At 44.4% G+C, this 21347-nt stretch overlaps 2 protein-coding genes across 4 annotated transcripts in view; one reads left to right on the top strand and one right to left on the bottom strand.

Moving 5' to 3' along the window:
* Positions 1-1062: 1062 nt before the first annotated feature.
* Positions 1063-11516, bottom strand: LOC122738617 (transcription intermediary factor 1-beta-like). Its single transcript, XM_043980608.1, is given in 10 exon segments — positions 1063-1247; positions 1250-1487; positions 1529-1685; positions 1687-1857; positions 1859-1954; positions 1956-2061; positions 2064-2143; positions 2145-2617; positions 2619-3344; positions 11451-11516. Coding segments are annotated over 10 exon segments (2298 nt in total).
* Positions 11517-19780: 8264 nt separating this feature from the next.
* GTF2A1 (general transcription factor IIA subunit 1) overlaps positions 19781-21347 on the top strand; it is a 42340-nt gene continuing 40773 nt past the window's right edge. Inside the window, exon 1 of one of the 3 annotated variants that reach the window (XM_043984533.1) lies at positions 19781-20425. In XM_043984533.1, coding sequence (XP_043840468.1) covers positions 20396-20425 — 30 coding nt within the window. In that variant the 5' untranslated portion in view covers positions 19781-20395. The remainder of the gene's footprint in view (positions 20426-21347) is intronic. The other 2 variants (XM_043984531.1, XM_043984534.1) reach the window with 2 other exon arrangements.

Below are 21347 nucleotides of genomic sequence, written 5' to 3' on the forward strand. Positions count from 1 at the left end.
AGCAATTACAGAAGAAGAATCTTCACCCCTTTTCCTTACATATAGAGAAGTGGGGAATGTTATGGGGTTAGGATTAAAATTTAAACTGGCCAGCTAAACTGAAGGACACCTTGTAACAAGAGAGATAAGTTCATTAGTAATGGCTGCTGCCTGAATGGCACCGACGGGACTGAAAACTCCAGAAGTCAAGACCACTTCCCCTCATTCCATTGTCCCCCACCCCCAAAAGGAACTTTCCAAAGTCAGATGATCACCCCATTTGTCCCTCCACCATCATCTTCTATAAAAGCTTTTGCCTTTCTCCTATTCATAGGTATCTCAGAAAACAACGTCTCTGGATCTATCTCCCCTCAAGACTCCTCTTGAGGTTTCCTTTCTCTGGCATTCAAATAAAATATTTTATTCTAATTGGATTTGTGTTCGAGAGGGTATAATTTTTGTTTTGGGTGGGGGAGAGGCATGGCTGGCAAGGTTATTGGATGGGTGTTTCAGTACAAGAAGCAGATGACAAAGTAAAGGCAGCTCCTGGGCCCCACCCTCCATGGGGAAGCTACCCAAAACCCCTCCAACCCCAGCTTCTCCAGGGAGAGATTGTCAGGAAAAACTAAGTCAACTTCTGAGCGGTCCAGAGAAAACAGCCCTTCAGACCTTGGGGGTCGGAGCTTCTCACAGCAAGTGACTGTGTGGGCCCCAAGAGGAAAGACTAAGGGAAGTCACCTACTGGCAGCCTCAGGGTTGGGGTCCTCTCCCCTCCCTGGGCTGCATTCCAGAGAAGCCTCACTAAACGTGGGGTTAGGGCTGGTGAGGCCCACGAAACAGCCATGCCCACCGAGCCAGCCCCATGCCAGGGACCCCAAGGATACCCTGCTCGCTTTGGGTCTGCATAACTTGGAGGACCTTGCCTCCTGGGTTCCATTTTTATTAAATTGAGAGAAGGAAAAACCACATCTGGGGGAGGATACAGAAGGACCAACAGGTGAAGGAGGGAATGAGTGAGGGGACGATGGTGCCATTCCGGGGCAAGGCAGGGCTCAGTTACCATAGCTGGGGCCCCCCACCAGCTCAGGAGGGGCCAGGCGAGGGCCTAGGAGAGGGGGAGGGAGGGGCTCCAACCAGAATAGCCGAGAACTTGGTGTCCCCAAAATCCTTGTTCGTGTGAGTCTCAAAGAAGCATTGAAGGCAGATGATGGACTGGACATCAGCTTTGTCCTCTGTGAGTTTGTTGAATTGCTTGAACATGTGGCCCAGTCCTGGGCAAACTCCTGGGGGGAGCCGTAGCAGGGCGACAGCTTCTCCTTCAGGCGAACTCGAATCAGAGTGAGGTCCAGGGTTCCCGGTTGCTCCGCTGAGGGCTCTGTTGTCATTCGGTGCAGGGGATAACATGGCTCATGACATAGCAAGGCCAGCAGCACAAGCTCACACTTCTGCTGGCTAGTAGGCGACAGCTTGGCAGGGCAGGTGTCTTCATCAGGGGTCAAGGCCACACTCTTGGGGCCAGGAAGAAGGACCTCATCTTTATATAGTCCACCACCTCCTGGCACAGGGAACACCTCCACTCCTCCCCAGGCACCTCCTGCAGAGTGGGCAGGTGGCATTCCAAATGGAAGCAGAATTCGCACTGGTTACATATCACCAGGTCCCCCAGCTTCTGGCCAGCACGGCAGATGGTGGAACTGTCATCCACTGCCTCCGGGGTCACTAGTGGCGGAAGTGGCTGCCACAGCTGCATCAAGCCTACCCAGTATTTCCAGGCCAGAGCTGGTGCTGCCACTGGGTGAAGCCAGGTGAGGGCCCTTGGGTCCTGAGGCCTCCAGGGGAAGCAGGAACAGTGGTTTTGTCTCTAGCCCCTCCACTCCTGGGGGCTCTGATGGCAGCCTCTATCTCTTCCTCCTTAACCATGGCCATGGGTGGCATGGGAGGCCCCCCGGGGCCCCTGGCTGCTGGGCCCCCCCCCCATGATGATGAGGTTGTAGTCCTCCTTGGTTGTTCCAGGGAAGACTTTGAAGACAGCGGGCTGGCTGTCCACTGTGAGGTCCAGATCAAGGCGTTCCAAGCTCAATCGGGTACTTTCCAGATAAGGCCACTCATTTTCCCCTTACCGGATCTGGACCTTTTCATCTTTGACACATTGGGCTTAGCACTATAGGGGGTCATCTGGCCTGTGGCTCCCATAGCCCTCCTGCAGGTCCATAGCCTGATTACCTCCAGGATTGCCGAGGGTGCCCGGACCACTCCTCTTGAAAACAATCTTGGAAAAAATCTTGCCAAAGGCCTCAGCACTTTTCGTCCAAGCATTAAGGTCCCACTGGAACTTCATGTCCCTCTGGGGTTCCACAGGGTCTGCGATCATCTTGCGGGCCCAGTTAACCTGGAAGTAAATCAGCTTCTTGGACAGCAGCAGGGCAGTGTTGTTGTCGGTCTCCAAGGCCCAGGAGGCAAAGTGCAGGATGTGCTCCTGATGATGCTGGATCTTGGACATGGTCCAGTGCTGGCACTCCAAGCGCTCCTGCTGCCCCTCTCTCACCTTCTGGGCGTTGTTGACCAGTACACAGCCTCGCTTGTTCAATTCTTTCATGATCTGCAAGATGGCCATCTTCACATCCACCTGCACCCGCTTTCTGCACATCCGTCACCTGGCGGATCGAGGTGCACACTTCCTTGGTGTTCTGCAGGGTGGTGTGCTTATCCTCCAGGCACTTGACCAAGGCAGCCAAGAGTTTCCTCTGGTTTCTCACAGCATCCTCTAAGAACTGGTACTGATGGTCCTTGTGGGCATTGAGTTGGCAGTCTCGGCAGGGGAGGGAGTCACAATTCTCGCAGAAGAGGACCAAAGGCTTGTGCTTGTGGACCGAGCAGTAGACGGCGTGCTCCCCTTCACGGGACTTGGCGGGGCCAGTGGAGTGGACGGTGTGGTCCTTGGTGTACTTGACGCGCTGGTGAGCCTCAACACAGGTCTCACAGAGGGGCTCTGAGCACTCCACGCAATAACTGGTGGCCGGGGTGTTGTCCTCACAATTAGTGCCGCATTGGTTGGCATCCTTGGGGTCCGGGTTGGCTTTGGCGCCTCTGTCCCTCATGAAGTAGTTCTCCACTATGTCCTTGGAGAAGCACTGCTGCTTGCACACGGGGCAGTCCACCACAGCGCCGTTGCCCCCATTGTTGGCGGCCGCGGGGCGGTGGAGGATGTGGCCAGGCAGCAGCGCCCGGCGCGGAGGCTGGCTGGAGCAGCAGGTACTGCCCACACGCTGAATGCAGGCAGGGCAGCAGGTGCTCCCGGCACACGCCACAGTGCTCCAGCAGCTTGGTCGCCTCTGGGCTGGGACCAAGTCCGGGGCGCCCGAGGCCTAGGCCCTGGAGACAGTGGCAGACCCTGGATCCGAGGGCCCCCCTGATGCCGCCGATCCCGCTGCCCCTCCAGGGCCCATGGGGCTGCCCCCGCCTGCCGCCACCCTATGCTGCTGGCGCACTCTCTGCCTGGGCTGGGCCGGGGCCTCACGCGGCTCTGCTCGCGCTGCTGATGGATGTAATTCTTTAAAGAGGATTCCTAAGGACCCCCACATCAATCATTTCCCCCATGACACTATTTTTTCCCTTGTTTGTTTTTTTCTTTCCTTTTACCCGGTCCCTTCTCACTAGTGTTTTGTTTCTGGCCACTTTAGTCTGCTCTCCCTTCTATCAACCCCACCTCCTTTTTATCCTTTCCCATTTCCCCTCCTAGTTGTACCCTCCCTTCTATTAGCACCCTACCCTTTTCTTTCCCTTTTTACCTCCCTATAGGGTAAGATAGAATTCTATACCCAATTGAGTATGTATGTTATTCCCTCTTTGAGCCAAATCAGATGAGAGTAAGGTCAAAACAATGCTCACCCCTCCCTTCTTTCCCTCTATTGCAATTGATCTTTTGTGCCTCTTCACCTAATGTGATATACCCCATTCTGTCTTCTCTTTCCTCTTCTCTCAGTATAGTTCTTTTTGTCTCCCCCCCCCCTTTTTTTTTGCGGGGCAATGGGGGTTAAGTGACTTGCCCAGAGTCACACAGCTAGTAAGTGTCAAGTGTCTGAGGCCAGATTTGAACTCAGGTACTCCTGAATCCAGGGCCGGTGCTTTATCCACCGCCACCTAGCCGCCCCCCTCCCCCCTCCTCCCCCCCCCCCTTTTTTTAACATCATCACATCAGAATCCACTTATACTCACACCTTCTGTCTGTGTATACTCCTCCTATCTGTCTTAATAAAGATACAGTTCTCAAGAGTTACAAGTATCTTCTTCCCATATAGGTCTATAAACATTTTAACCTTATTGAATAACATGTTTTTCCCCTTTTACTTTTTCATGTGTCTCTTGAGTCTTGTATTTGTGGATTGAAATTTCTGTTCAGTTCTGGACTTTTCATTAGGAAAGTTTTAAAGTCTCCTATTTCACTGAACGTCCATCTTTTCCCCTGAAAGATTATGCTTCATTTTACTGGGTAGTATATTCTTGTTTGTAATCCCAGTTCCTTTGTCTTCCAGAATATTATATTTCAGGTCCTGCAATCCTTTAATTTTGAAGCTGCCAGGTCCTGTGTAATTCTTATTATTGTTCCTTGATATTTAAATTGTTTCTTTCTGGCTGCCTGCAGTATTTTCTCCTTTACTTCATAGTTCGGAAATTTAGCTACAATATTCCTTGCTGTTTTCTTTTCAAAGTCTCTTTCAGGAGGTGATTGATGGATTCTTTCAATGACTACTTTTTCCTTTAATTGTAAGACATTGGGACAGTATTCCTTAATAATGTCCTGAAATATGCTGTCTAGGCTCTTTGATCATGGTCCTCAGATATTCTGATTATTCTTATATCATCCCTCCTGGATCTATTTTTCAGGTCTGCTGTATTTCTGAAGAGGTATTTTACATTTTCTTCTACCTTTATATTCTTTTGATTCTGTTTTACTTCTTCTTGTTATCTCATTGAGTCATTAGCTTCCATCTGTTCAATTCTGATTCTTAGGGAATTATTCTCCTTTTCCAATAGTATTTTTAAGGCATTATTTCTTTTTAGAAGCTATTGCTTTCCTCTTGCATAACTCTTTTTTTTTTTAATGTATGAGGTATTTTATTTTTTCCGTTACATGTAAAGATAGTTCTCAACTTTGGTTTATACATGCTTTACAATTTCAGATTTTTCTCCCTCCCTCCCCTCCCTCCCCCCTCCCCTAGACAGCAGGTAATCTGATATAGGTTATATCTATATATCTCTATACATATACATATAGATAGATATATATATACACACACACATATATATATATATACACATAATAACATTAATCGTATTTCTGCATTAATCCTGTTACAAGAGAAAGAATCAGAGCAGTGACTCTTGCATAACTCTTATTTCTTTTCCCAATTTTTCTTTTACCTCTCTTATTTGATTTATAAAATCCTTTTTTGAACTCTTCCAGGAGGGCCTTTTGGTATCGAGACCAAGTCTTCTTCCCCTTTAATGCTTCACATATAGGAGTTTTATCACTGTTGTCTTCCTCTAAGTTTATGTTTTGATCCTCCCTGTCACTATAGTAACTGTCAATGGTGAAGTTCTTTTTTGTTTCTTATTCATTTTAATTTTAGCCTCTTTTGTGCCTCTTAAGGTTGAGTTCTGATCCTGTGGTACAGCATATGCTGTCTGGAGCTTCTTTTGCTGGGAGTTGGGGGCCGAATCACCAGCTTCCTGCTCTGAGGTGTCAGCAGCTTGTGTCTTCTCGCTGCACTGGAGTGGCACAGCTTAGTTGGGCTTGTTGGGTAGCTGATACTCCAGCTTGCAGATTGATTTCTGCATTGGGGTTGGAGGCCTCACAACTGGCATGATGTGCCACTAGCTTGCTGTGCTAGGACCATGGGTCCTCAGCTGTTGATCTATGCTCTAAAAGCCTTTTGCTGGCTAGCCCAGACACCCTCTGCACTGAGCTGTGTTGCCCTTTTCTCCAGATGAAAATCCTGAAGATCTTATAGGTTATCTTAAGTTGGAAGGTTGTTTCACTCTGATTTTTTTTTTTTGCAGGTTTTACAGCTCCAAAATCTGTTGAGAGGCTTAATTTAACATTGTATCTGAGGAAAATTTGGGAGAGCCCAGGCAGGTAGTTTCCTGGTTTCACTCTGCCATCTTGGCTCTGCCTATGGAACTCCTCCCTATTCTTTTTTTTTTTGGTGAGGTATTTGGGGTTAAGTGACTTGCCAAGGGTCACACAGCTAGTAAGTGTCAAGTGTCTGAGGCCGAATTTGAACTCAGGTCCTTCTAAATCCAGGGCCAGTGCTTTATCCACTGCACCACATAGCTGCCCCCATGCCATTTCTTGTTGATTTAACCTCCCCAACATTTCTCAAATCCATCTCCTTCTCTATTCACACAACAGCCACTATAGTTTAGCCTCTTAATTAGTCTTCCTGCTTCTAGTCTCTTCCTTTTGGTTGTTGTTTAGTTGGTTAGTTATGGCTGACTTGTTGTGACCCCACATTTGGGGTTTTCTTGGCAAAGATACTGGAGTGGTTTGTAATTTCCTTCTCCAGCTCATTGTATGGATGAGGAAACTGAGTCAAACAGGGTTAAGTGACTTGTTCAGAGTCACATAGCTAGTAAGTGTTCGAGGCCACATTTGAACTCAGGTCCTCCTGACTCCAGGCCCAGAACTGCTGTGCCACCTGTAACGATTGGAATGATGCCACCTGCTGGATACTAACTGTAGAAGAGTTCTGCCCATGAAGCGAAGGTCTTTGAGGGCAAGACCAGGAGTCTTTTCTTCAGGAGTCAGGAAGTGACGCGGACTAGTGGGAGGAGGAAGGAAGAGACTGGCGCTCAGTCTCGCGCTCTTTCCTCTGGACTCTGGCGGAGAAGGGAGCTAGAAATGTGCTCTCCCTTTAATAGATAGGAATCTAGGCCTTTTTCTCTCTCTTTACCAAATTCTTATTCTCCTTAATAAATGCTTAAAAGTCTAACTCTTGCTAAAGCTTTTAATTTATTGGCGACCACTCATTAGATATTTTAGACAGTTTAGCTAGAATTTTAGCCCTTAACAGATGGCTGACCACGAAGAGGAAAGCTAACCCTCAGTCTTCTTCTGATCTTCTGGTTGGGTAAGAAATTTCCCCTCCCTCTCCCTTTAACTGCTAAGTACTGGTGTACTGGCTGTGTTTTCCTTTAAATTTTTTCAAATGGATCTTTTAAACTCCCTAATTACCCTATTTTTTATTTTAGTCTGTTTAACCAGACAAATGGGAGATAAGATCATGTTAATGCTTTGTTTTTGTGGATTTTCTATTTTTCTTTTTATTTTTGTTAAAAGAGCCAGTAACTTACTCACAGGAGGAAATATCTCTCCCTCTCCCAACCATGCTTTTTCAGAGAAACCTGAAGAGATTCCTGCAGCTTTTCCCAGTTCCAACACTAATTGTTGCTCTAATTTTGCATGTCTGGAGGCAATGACCCACCCTCTAGAAGCTTTTAATCCCCTAGCACCTGGAGGCAAAGTGGGGGAAGAGGAATCCAGGCCTGAGTTCAAAATCAAGTCGGATTCAAATTGCGCTGGTCCCTCCCCTCCTCCCCAGACCCCACCCTTTACTCCTCCCATGGCCAAGCCCATTGCTTCCCCTGCCTGGGAAGTCCAGAGATCTGATGCACATGCGCAACTTTCTGTAACTACATTTGCAGCTTCAGGCTCAGCCCTTCCCCAGCCTGGATGTGCTTCTGAGACAACCTTAGAAAGCCCTTTAAATTCCACATATGCCTGTTTTGTTCATAATTTTGCTAACCTGCTTTTGTCTTTAATTAGTATTCTTATAAAGCATTTGTATGGTGAAAACACTGACAGACAATATAGAGGGGTTAAAGAAGAAAAACTTAAGCTGAATAAGAATGACAATCAACATAGTTCAAGACTCTGCTTCTTTTGCCATGGAAGGGTATATATTTTACAGAAATGTAGAAGTAAGCAGCAAGGTATTGATATGAGTATTGGGGATTTTAGATATCGGAATCAAAAGTGTTCTGAATTCACTCAGAATAATAGTATCAGTTCAGAGGTTACATAGGATTTCTATGCTATTATATATACATTTTGAAATGAATGGTATGGGTTTATTTTCATAGAGATTTTCATGCATTTGAGATTGTGTTTTATACTTAGTTTCTAAAACAAGGAGAATATTTGTAAAAGCTTTTTATAGTCATGTGATCAAGTTTATATTTTATAATACTCTTATTAATATTAAGTTCACATTCATTTAGACTTCCTTAGTTTGAATTTCATTGTCTTTTATTGTTCCATGTGTATTTTCTTCTATTTGTTTATTTATCTAATTTTAAAAAATTGCAAGATGGTTTTGATTTCATAATACAATGTTAATTCTAGGAGTATTGTGCTCCCATATTCTGAGTTGTTTGTTTTTGTTATTTTTTTTCCTCAACTGATTATTTGATCAAACTCTTTAAAGCATTTCCCTGGCAAATTGGTTGCCATGGCAAGTGTAAATTGATTCTAGAAGTATTATTTTTGATAAGCATATTCCAAAAAAAAAAAAAAAGAGGGGAATGTTTGTAAAAGTTTTCTTTTTTCATAAAAAGTTTTCTTTGGGATTCTGTTGTGCTTTAACTTGTATTTAAATATGTTCTGATTTTTCACAAAAGTAATGGTATACTAAGTAAAAAAAGGGGTATTATTTGAAATTGTTGCATAATTATATATTGTGTTCTGAGTCAAGATGTATTCACATTTTTTGCAATCATTTATTATCCTCAATTTTTAAATCCATATGAGACTTGGATTATGGGAACTTATCATTTAAGACATTAATTGCCTTTATTCTGAGTTATCAGATGCCAGTTGGCCAAGGTGCCATCCAATCACAAGAGGAATACATGCAAGAGCAGACACTGAACTGTCACATGAGGGGAGACATGCATGAAGTCAAGGTATGGCCGAGGGAACGGCTTTTGACAAATGTTGAGGTTGGATTCTCTTGGTTTAATATTTTATTTTTCCCCACAGTATTGTACAGATGGCTGGAAGTTTTGATCCCACCCATCTCACTCCTACACCTGGCTTCTATGCTCCCTCCTATATGCCTGATGCCATGGACATCTCAATCCCATGCATCTGATTAAGTCTGACTCAGTTTCTTCCAATATGTTCGGTGGCATGGACATATATTCCATCCACCTATTTTAAGCCTGGCATACTGTATGGGCAGTACATATTGCTCAAGTGTGGGAATGCTCATATCCCATCATTTCTCTGTTCTTTTATGGTAACCCCCATAATTATCTCAGGTGTCATGATAAATAACAGTGTTGAATTTGGCCTTGACATCTGTTACTAATTATATTAGATTTTAAATTTCTCATAATGGCATGAGGATAATTAGGCAGATGATGCAAAAAGTGATAAAACAAAGATAAAAATTATTTTTACTAATTAATATTGCAGCAATTGTCTTCTCAATTACCCTCCATAAGGGGGGACTATAGTAATATTATAATTTTAAAGAATGTTTCAATTTTTGTTTTATTGTATGTTTCACGTGTTAACAACTAAGATTCTGAATTCCCTTAGACATGTTTTTGAGAACTTTCATTGTTTGATTTGATTATTGACAAAGCTATTTTAAAGTTGTGTTAAGCTCAATTTTGTAGGAAATTTTCCTGGCTGATTACCAGCATCCACACATCAACCCCTGAAAAGACTTCCATTCCACGACTACACCTAGAGGACATCTGAGAAAAGACTTTCAGAGACTTTAAATGAACAGTTTTGATTTGTTGTTTTTGTTGTTGTTTTTTTTTTTCTCTTTCTGTTATAATATACACCATCTGTAACATGTATTCTCTGCAGAGGCCCTCCCTTTGCAAGACTAATGTCAAAGCGTCGGTTCATGAGGACAAAAAAAAATCGCCCCTCTGGACAAAACTTTCCTCTCTTCCTTTTCTATATTGTTGTTCACATATTATTAGTTAGCAATAGTTATTATATTGTTTTTACTGTTCCGCCAAGGAAACATTCTGTTTCTTGAGGAACAACAGGGGGGACTGTAACGATTGGAATGATGCCACCTGCTGGATACTAACTGTAGAAGAGTTCTGCCCATGAAGCGAAGGTCTTTGAGGGCAAGACCAGGAGTCTTTTCTTCAGGAGTCAGGAAGTGACGCGGACTAGTGGGAGGAGGAAGGAAGAGACTGGCGCTCAGTCTCGCGCTCTTTCCTCTGGACTCTGGCGGAGAAGGGAGCTAGAAATGTGCTCTCCCTTTAATAGATAGGAATCTAGGCCTTTTTCTCTCTCTTTACCAAATTCTTATTCTCCTTAATAAATGCTTAAAAGTCTAACTCTTGCTAAAGCTTTTAATTTATTGGCGACCACTCATTAGATATTTTAGACAGTTTAGCTAGAATTTTAGCCCTTAACACACCTAACTGCTCTACTTCAATCCATTTTCTACATAGTTGCCAAAATGATTTCCCTAAAGAACAGGTCTAATCAGGCCACTTTCCTACATAATAAATTCCAATAGCTCGATGTTACATCTAGAATAAAATAGAAACTCCTTTCTCCGTCATTTAAAGCCTATAACAACCTAGTTGCAATTAGGGACTGTGAGGTAGCACAGTAGATAGAATATGGGCCCTGGAGTCAGGGAGCTCTGAGTTAAAATCCATCCTCAGGGGCAGCTAGGTGGCATAGTGGATAAAACACTGGCCCTGGATTCAGGAGGACCTGAGTTCAAATTTGGCCTCAGACAATTGCTAGCTATGTGACCCTGGATAAGTCACTTTAGCTCTTTTTGCTTCAGTTTCCTTAATTGTAAAAGTTTCCTTAACTGTAAAATGAAGATAATAGCAACCCTTACCTCACAAGGTTATTGTGAAGATCAAATGAGATCATATTTGTAAAGCTCAGAGCACTGTGCCTGACACATGGCCTTATTACACATCACTTCCTGTCATATACTCTATATTCTACCTCAGGGCTTTTAAAACTTTTTCCACTAGAGACCCCTTTTCTCCCAAGAAATTTTTATGCAACCATTGGTATATAGATATATAAAATAGGTATATATAACCTTTTACTGTTGCCAAATTTTTCCTGACCCCCACACTCAGTTATGCAACCCATATGGGGTCATGACCCACAGTTTAAGAAGATTTGTTGTAGCTAACTTTGCAGTTCCTCTCACATGACACTCTACCTCCTGGATTTGTGTTTGCACTGGCTATCAACTGTATGGAATGCATTTTGTTCTCATCTCTGTCTTAGAATTTCTGGCTTTCTTCAAGACTCAGCTCAGGCACTACCTTCTAATCCCCACAGCTACCTTCTCTTTGCCCTTCTCCCACCCTCAGCCCCAACCAGATTATCTTGTATTTTCCCCTCTTGGCCCTGCGTCTGACTTTCTGGACTTTGCACCATTCCTCAGTTTCTAGCTCACTCTGGAATTTTCCTCAGTGCCTGGAGCCTCTACTCCTGGAGCCATCTGTCCCTGCAGCCTTTCCATCCTGGAATACCTCTTCTAGGCCAGCCCTAGTCTTCCACTGATGAGTTCCTCCCAGGGCTTCTATTTGGGGAAGGGACCCAGGCCAGTCAATCTTCATTCTGTTCCTGGCTCTGCTTTTGACTTTCCCGATGTGATGAAGCCATGCCCTACCCCCATTGCCCCATTTCAACTCCCTTTTGTGTGTTGTCTTCCCCCATTACAATGTAAGCTCCTTTAGGGGAAATATTCTATTTCTTTATAACTTGTATTCATATCTCCAGAATTAGCACAGTGCCTGCATGGCACATCTTCAAGGTTGGCTCTCAGGACACTACAACAGGCTCCTAAGGATTAAAAAAAAAAACTGAGCCACTCATGATCAATTTGCACAAGTGCCATAACATGTCTCAGAAGCAAGAAAAGTATTATGTTTCAGACTTGCATATATATTCTTTGTCTGGATATCAATAAGTAACCTGAGAAGTTTTTTTGTGGGGCAATGAGGGTTAAATGACTTGCCCAGGGTCACACAGCTAGTAATTGTCAAGTGTATGAGGCTAGATTTAAACTCAGGTCCTCCTGAATCCAAGGCCATTGCTTTATCCATTGCACCACCTAGCTGCCCTCAACCTGAGAAGTTCTTTTCTTTGAGTTGTCTTTTCTTTGAGGTGGGACATGTTTGACTAGTATTTTTTTTTTGAGGCAATTGGGGTTAAGTGACTTGCCCAGGGTCACACAGCTAGTTAAGTGTTAAGTGTCTGAATCCGGATTTGAATTCAGGTCCTCCTGAATCCAGGGCCGGTGCTCTATCCACTGCACCACCTAGCTGCCCCTATGTTTGACTAGTATTTAATTTTTTTTTCCATTCACAAGGTCACAAGGGTTAGTTTTGACACTTAACTCTCATAAACATAACTCCAACTTACTGATTTTCCCTGCCCACACACTCCTTTCAGTTTTATGTTTTAACTTTACAAGATCCAGGCTTCTATTTTCCCCACAATAAATCATTTTACAGAGGAGAAAACTGAGGTCAAGGATGACTTGCTCAAAGTCACACAGATAGCAAGTGGCAGGACTGGCATTTAAGCCAAGGTCCTTGGCTTCCAAATGCAGCATCTTTCCATTGCACCATGCTATTACCAGCACCTTTTCTCTATGGGAAGTCCTGTACCCATGATGCCATAATTTCCACTTGGAAAAATAATTCTTTAAAGCTTCAGGAACCTGGGTGCTAAGTAAGCTGGTATGGATGTATTGATGGAAGCTTTCAACTTGCATAAGTCCAATATTACTCATTACAATGATTCAGGGAGCAATATAATGGCCCCAAAGGTCCCTTTGGTTTCCTTCTTTCTGGTTTTAGGGAGTTTATTTTAGATTAAAAGTTCTGAGTTCATTCACTGCCCCAAGTTGGCAAAATTTCCCAATACGTAGGCAAAGGTTGTGTTCTGCCTCCCTTTACATTTTATCTTCAAGGATAACACTAAGGGTGCAAGCCTGAGGGGCTGGGAGATTTGTGCTGCTTTTAACAGTAATAAGGAAGTTTGGAGAGGCAGATGGCTTTGGGGGGAAGAATAATGAATTCAGTTTTGGACATGCTGAGTGTAAAATGACTATAAGACATACATGTTATATCTAATAGGTAGTCGGAAATGCAAGACTGGAGGTAAGCAGAGAGGATAGAGCAGAATAAGTAGATGTGAGAATCATCAACACAGCGATGATAATTAAATCTATGGAGGTGATGAGATCACCAAGAGAAGTAGTATAAAGAAGAAAAGAGGGCCCAGGCCAGAGCCCTGTGAAATATCTATGGTTAAGAGGCTTGATCTGGATGACATTCCAGCAAAGGAAAAGCAGCAGTAAAATAGGTAAGAGAATTAGGACAGAGTACTGCCTTGAAAACAAAGAAAGAAGAGAATATCAAGGAGAAGAGGGGAATCAACAGTGTCAAAGGCTACAAAGAGGTCAAGAAGGATGGGAACTGAGAAAAATCCATTGGATTGGGTAACTGAGAAATCAACAGTCATGTAAGTAACAAGATGGAAGACTAGACATTTTCTCTGATGCTCATAACCTCACAAAATTCTCTAAAACATAAATTATGCACCAAAGATAAAGCAAATTCAGCTGAAAAGGAGGTAAAAACAATCCAATCTCAAAACCCATGAACATCTGATGCTCAGTGACCCTGAGCTCACCCAGCCCTCCTTCCCACCCTGCTATGCTATGGCAGCAAGGCTGCATTAGCAGACCCCAGGACCCAACACAGTTTTACTACAAAACTCACTTCTACACCCAGGTACCCCCTCCCTCTTTCCAGTCTGGAGCAAAAGCCTTGGGGGTGAGGTAGTGGGGTGGGGCAGGACTCAACTTCATAACACCAGCACTGCAAAGTTCTGAATTGCTAATGCTCAGGCAGGCAACTATATACTTAGGTGGCAATTCTCTGAACTGACATTGCTGGGATAGACAACCCCATAGCACCCAGCTATGAAGAGACAGACCTGGGGCATTATGGATAGAATCCATATATATATATACATATTGGTGAGTCAATTGGGATTAAATATATTTTTTTTTGGTGAGGCAATTGGGATTAAGTGATTTGCCCAGGGTCACACAGCTAGTAAGTGTTAAGTGTCTGAGGTCAGATTTGAACTCAAGTCCTCCTGAATCCAGGGCCAGTGCTCTATCCACTGCACCACCTAGCTGTCCCTATATAATTTTTTCTAGGACTATATTATAACATGGGAGGGTATATGAAGGGCGGGGGGGAGAGAAGAGAATGGGAGATAGAAATGTATGTTGTTCTAGGGTCAAATCAAGGGCTGGCAATGAGAAAAAGTGATTGTTGTAGTCTCAGAAAGAGACCAGGAAGGGGTAAAGGGGGGGGGGGATTAAAAAGAGGGGGAAGGGAGTCTTGCTGTGAGAAAATAATGGGTTTTGGACTGCCCAGGGGCCACCCTGTTTGAGGGGATTAAGATTGATTGGATTGACTTTGCTGACTGACTCACTTGGAGTTAACTTGATTGGAACCACACCTACCTGAAGGCCTGACCCTCAGGGGGTGTGTTCTCTGAACTATGACCTTGGCATGGACTGCTTATGGACTACTTTCAAATCTAGCTAACCAAATAGATTTGGGTGATGCTAGCCAATTAGCTTGGAGCTGTGTGTAAGGACCACCTCTCCTCTGGACCCAGAGGGAGTTTCCACTCTCAGAGAGGCTCTCGAGCCACTGGAGGTGGAGGATTTAGAGAAAGAAGGAAGCCAGGCTGAGCTCTATCTGTCTTCTAGGCTAGATAGGTTTCTTAACTTTCTGAACCATGTGTTGTCTCTCTCTTTTCTTCTTTTTTTTTTGGTGAGGCAATTGGGGTTAAGTGACTTGTCCAGGGTCACACAGCTAGTAAGTGTCAAGTGTCTGAGGCCAGATTTGAACTCAGGTCCTCCTGACTCCAGGGACAGTGCTTTATCCGCTGTGCTACCTAGCTGCCCCCTATATCCATACCCTTTGAACCAGAAACTCGATTACTGGGTTTATTTTTCAAGGAAGCCACCAAAAAAAAATCCCTATATAATCCAAAATATTTATAGCAGCAACTCTTGCTTGTGATGGCTAGGAATTTGAAACAAAGTAGATGTCTATCAATTGGGGAATGGGTAAGCAAACTGTGGTACTTGAATATAATGGACTATTAACATACTGACATATGTGATGGATATAGAGAAAAATGGAAAGATCTATATGAACTGATGCAGTGTGAAGTAAACAGAGCCATGGAAATAATAGGTACAGTAATTACAACAATATAAATGAAATAACAACTATACACCAAAAAATCAAAAGTAAAATGTAACAAAATTATAAGCAAGCAGGATTTGGTCACCACTCCCTCCCTCCCCAACCCATCCCTTTATGGAGGTGAGATGACCGCAGGCATTGAGCATTGCACATGTTTTCAGACTTTTTCATTTTATTGGTCGATCATGCTGATTTTTTTCCTCTCTAAAAAAATGCTATTTTTTTTTTTAGGTGGGAGGGCTCTCTAGGAGAAAGAAGAGGAGGGATACTTGGGATAACTATGATGATATAAGAAACAGAAGATATCAATAGAACCTGAAAAAAGAGATAATTGTTTAATAACTTTGAACCTTCTTTCCTTGATGCTCATATAGCCATGAACTTCTTTATCACTCCACTACCTTCTCTACTGTCATTCAGTCTTTCCTTTGTTCCATGCTTGCTCCAATGTCTAGAATCCATAGTCTCAGAATCTGTTCTCCAATTTCTGACATAGCTTCTGTTTTATAAAAAGTGCTTAGCATGTGATCCAGTGTCTCACAAAATGTATTTGATTGATTTAAAGAGGTGTAGAGGCCCATTGCATACTCAGTTCTGATTGTTTTGATGGAAGCAGCTAGGAGGGGCAATGAGTAGAACACTGGACCTGAGGTGAGGAATCACTTAGTACTTACTTACTTCCTTAGTCACTTACTACTAGTGGGATTCTTGTCAAGTCACCTAACTTCTGTCTTCAGTGTACTCTTCTGTAAATGAGTATGATACTAGTACCTCTCTCTCAGGGTTGTTGTGAGAATAGAAAGAGCTATTTGAAAAGTGCTTGGTAAACCTTTAAAGTATTATATAAAGATAGTTGTTATAACTACTACTATTATTATTGTAGTAGAAGGAAGAGTGGTAGTGGTGGCGGTAGTGTTGGCAAGTAGTAGTAAAAAGTGCACCCAAAGCATCAAAACCAAATGGGGTGATCTAGATTCCACTCTCACACTATTATAACTTCTTAAAGCATGTTCAAATATGGAGTCAATTTATGGTACTCTTAGCCCAGTGATGAACATATAATACTAGGCCTTCTATAAATGCTTGCAGAAGTGATTAAGGGGTATATTTAAATATCATTTAGTGGAGAGGAACTGCACTATCGATAATTTCAATTCTGTTGAAGGAAATTTGGTTGTATCTATTTACTTACAAGGTTTTATAGCACCTCTCCAAATAACTTAAGTATTGACAAATAATTTTCACAATATTTTAAAGTACCATATTCAAATAGAGGGATCTATACGCAGGCATTCTGAACCTATGGAATTTTTCAGTCTCCTCTTCTAGTTGCCTATCTTCTTTGCCCCACTCCTCCAACTTCCTGAATTGTCTTACCATAAGATCTTAGCTTTGTTGTAGTAGTTGTTGAAGTTTCCTTCTCTAAGAGGACCAATGACATCATGAACATCAAGACATCAGTTTTGGCTTGTTCATGAATTGGATTTGAGACAGAGATGTGCAAAGTCATCAGCCTTGATCTCTCCTCCAGTCACTGAAGTCCAGTGGCAAGAAAAAGGTCAAGACAAATGGCAATGGCCCCCAAGATCATAGATTTAGAGCTGGAAGGGACTTCAGAGCTCATTGAGTCCAAACCCCTCATTTTGCAAATAAACTGAGGCCAGAGAGATTCACTGACTTTACACACAGCTAGTAAATGTTTGCGGGCAGCTAGGTGGCACAGTGGATAGAGCACTGGGCTTGGAATCAGGAAGACTCATCTTCATGAGTTCAAATCCAGCTTCAGATACTTACTTGACCCTGGGCAAGTCACTTAACCCTGTTTGCCTCACTTCCTCATCTATAAAATGAGTTGGAGAAGGAAATGGCAAACCACTCTAATATCTTTGCCAAGAAAACCCCAAATAGGGTCACAAAGAGTTGGATATGACTCAACAACAAAAAGTTAAGTATTTGCAACAGGATTCAAATTCAAGTCTCCCCAACTTGTCCAACACTATGCACAATACCTATGTATCTCTAAACATGATTTAATCCCTCTGGGATAAGAATCCAAAAAGTATTGTTTGCCAAATGATCTTTAAAATTGGTATCTTCCTCAGTGGCAAAATAAAAGGGGATTATGCCAGATCTCTAAGGTTCCTTTCAGTTTTAAGTGCTATGATCTTATAGTTGATGGAAATGTTGTATTCCACATAATTTGCTACTCTGATTAGCTGTGATCAAAATAAAATAAAACAAATTCAGGTATTCCTAGAAGATGATAGATGGGACTCATGCTTTTAGGAAGTTCTGTTTCTGTGTGGTTCAGCCTTCCTGTGACCAGTTAAGTGGGTAGTGACTTGGGGAGGAGACATTTGGAGATCTAAGAACGAAGTGGCTTGGTTAGTTGAGTCTGGACAAGACCTTAAATTCATAATCTTCATTTCTTCACTGTTTTCCCCTTCAGATCCCATATTTAGTGATTCCCCCCCCCCCCTTTTAAGACTGCTCTTGCTGATTCATCTGAACTTGATTTCATTTCTATAAAAATATCATTTCAGCCTTTCTCAGTGCCAAATATGCTCCTTCCCCCAGTTCCCTAGATCTACTGAAAGCATGATTCAGAATCATACGTAATGATGATTAATAATATGATGGCATTGTGTAGCATTATGAAAAAATTCTGAGTCTGGTAGCTTTCTCATTATTTGCATTCTGGATCAGTGGGGTCTTTGACTTCTCAGTTTGGGGTGGAAGGGAAAAAGGATTGTCCCGTTTTTACCTTTAATACTATTTCTGTCTTCATATAATCTACGATTTTTACATAATGTCATTGATTTCTTAAGTAAAGGCAAATGACAATTTATTGATAATGAGTAAATACCCAGAATGTAAGTGACTACTCAACAAAGAGAATGCTAGTCCATGAAGCAATATATGAGGTCCCTTTACATATAGTAGATTAATGAATCTGTCACTAAACATTTATTAAATACTCACTATATGCCAGATACTGTACTAAGCAATGGGAACACAAAGGTAAAAGAGCCCTTGCTCTGAAAATCACAGTCTAATTAGGGAAGCCTGCAAGCAACTTTGTAGAAAGAAGCTATATACAGAATATATAGGAAATAACCAACAGAGGAAAAGCACTAAAATTAATAGAGATTAGGAAAGACTTCCTGCAGAATGTGAGATTATAGCCAGGACTTGAAGGAAGCCTGAGAAGCCATGAGGTGAAAATGATGAGGGACTGAATTCTAGATATGGAGGACAGCCAAGTGAAAATGCCCCATCTAGAGATCGAGTGTATTGAGGAACCGCAGAGGCCAATGTCCCTGAATCAGAGTATTTTCGTTGGGGGCTTCAGGGAGAGTGTAAGATGTAAATAGACTGGAAAAGTGGGGGAGGGGGCAGGTTATGAAGAGCTTCACATGCCAAAGCATTTATTAAGCACTTGCTGTAGGCCAAGCACAATGCCAGATAAACAAAAAAAAGGACATCCCCTACGCTTCAAAGATTTCACATTCTAATAGAGTGAGACACTTGGGGAAAGGTGTCTGGGGAGGTGCACTTTGGTCGATCTAGTTACAGTGATGTTGAGCAGTTCTAGAATTGAAAGGGGGTAAGGGGGAGAGGAGTCGGGGTTGCTCATGTGGCTTAATAAATGTTGAATTTAAATTATTTGGGGTGTAAATTCTGGAACTATTCAAATCAGTCAAGATTGTTATTAAGTGTCTTTTGGTAATGCCAGCGAACTAAAGAAATTAATATTCCAAGTCAAATATGCCGGTAGAGTAACTCGGAAATTGGATAGTAATCAGACTTAAGGCAGTACTGGACAAATCAGTTGGTACGTGCAAAAAAAAAAAAGTAGCACCCCTCCCCCACCTAATTTAAAAATTGAGGGCACAAAACCCCAGACGCCGTTTCCTTTGGTGGATTTGCGTGCAGCAGATATTTTCGGGAGCGAACACTGCAGGAGCTTCTTCCGGAGAAAAGCGCGAACGTGGTGCTCTGGCCGAGGAGCAGCAGCAGCAAGAACTCATACCAGGTGTCTAGGTTTTTGGACTGATGACTTCGCAGATCGAAACTTAAACCAGCGCCCGGCTCGCTGGGACGGGAAAGTGAGTCACGTGACCAATTAATCACTGGCCTACCCCAAGGCCAGAGCTAACAAGGCTTCAAGTGAGCGCCACTTCTGAAATTTCGCCCAACTGATAGGGCGCGCCTCTGGGGACTGGAGAACGGCCGGCCGCTCCTAGATTCGCTAGCTGCTTCGATTGAAGCTCCCGCCTTTCCCTTCAGCCGGTTTATTTTTTTAACTCTTATCTTCCCAAAGTGAGAGACGTGAAAAGAAACTTCCGCCTGGGTCACGGCGAAGGCAAACCACGTGACCCCGGCACGAGAGGCGATTGGGAGGGGTGGGGCGGGAGTAAGTCGGTCAATTTCCCAGCTCCCCAGCCCCGGTTCCTTCCCCACCTTCGCACAGTGCTGAGACGTCGGTCTACCGCGAGTCACTTTGGCAGTCTCGCGCGCCCCCAGGCGTGCGTGCACACAGCCGCTCTCGCGGTGTCTCGCACCGCCTACCTACCCCCACCATCCTTACTCCTCCTCCCTCTCCCACTCCGCTCCTTCCCTCCTCCCCTTCCCTCCCCTCCCCTCCCCTCCCTTTCCTCCCTGCCCCTGTCTCTCGACGGTGGTGGCTCGCGCAGCTCGTTGGCTCACTATATAAAGGAGAGAAGCGGGCGGAGAAGACGGCTGGTGGCTGCAGCCCGTGCGGCGGCGGCGATAGCGGCAGCGCGGGGGGCGGCGACCGGTGGCAGTTTCGCTCCTTTGCCCCGGGCGGGGGGCGGGGAACGCTCCCCTGGACCCCCGAAGGGTCGATTTTTTTTTTAAAAGGGCGATTCTCGAGGATTTCAGCTCCCGGAGGACCCCCCCCCTTTCACCGCCCCCCCCTTTCCCCCTACTCCACCTTCGGGACTCGATTTCATTTTTTATTTTTATTTTTTTAAATCTCGGTGATCTGGTTACAGTCGGGGTCTCTTTTGCTTTTGTTTTTATTTCTTTTTTATTTTTTTATTTTTTTGTTGTTGTGTTGTGTGTGGAAATGGCGAACTCGGCAAATACAAACCCCGTGGTAAGGATGTGACTCGGTGACCGGCGGCGGCGGCGGCGGCGGCCACGGCCGGAGCTGGGTGGCGGTGGGGGCGGGCGCGGGCTGGGGGCCCAGGAGCCCAGGAGCCTGAGCCGGGCTCAACTCTTTTCCCCCTTCCCCACCCCCACCCTCAGCCTCCTCTCGCTGTCGCCGCCGCCGCCACCTCTTCCCGCCGAAGGGAAGACCTGGGCCGAGGGCGGGGGAGGGGGGGCTGGGGTGGAGGCAAGAATGTGGGGCTCCTGGGGGCTGGGGTGGGCATCCCTCCTCTCTCCAGGAGGGAGGGAGGGGTGGGGAAAAGTGGGGGAGACGAGAGTAGGTGGAGGGCGCTCAGCCCTGCTTTCAGGGTTTAAGGAAGGCTTTCCTCAGATTAGTCACCACTCGAGCGCAAGAAGAGGCTAAAAACTTGAGAAAGGGGAGGGGACGGGGGCAGATAGCCTCTCCTTCCGCCCCCCTTTCCCCCCCCAAACCCGCCATAAGATGGTTTTGGTGGAAGGAGAGTTGGTTTTGTTGGGGGGGGGGGAGGGAGATTGTTTGGTAGAGGGAGGAGTTTAGAAAGGAGTGTGATCCTCTGGGGCAACCGAAATCTATGGCAATCTCTCCAGACAAGTAAGGCAAGAGAAGTGGCACCGGGAAGCCCGAGAGTCTTCCAAGCCCAAGCTGGCCCGGAGCGAGCTCGTCCCGCTTGGCAACACTCAACTGTTTCATTCTGATCGAGGGGGAGAAATCCGGGTCTTGGGGAAGAAGATTAATCTTCCAGACCCCGCCCCGATCCAGTTTGTTGGGGGTTGGGGGGGGTTCTTTTCTTTTTTCCCCCTTTCTTTTTTCCTTTTATTTTTGAACAAGGATGCCATGGACTAGCGCGAAGTGTGAGGCGACATTTGAGTTTTGTGGTTAGTTTCTTTGG

This window comes from Dromiciops gliroides, chromosome 2 (genome assembly GCF_019393635.1).
Source record: "Dromiciops gliroides isolate mDroGli1 chromosome 2, mDroGli1.pri, whole genome shotgun sequence".
Taxonomy (NCBI): domain Eukaryota; kingdom Metazoa; phylum Chordata; class Mammalia; order Microbiotheria; family Microbiotheriidae; genus Dromiciops; species Dromiciops gliroides.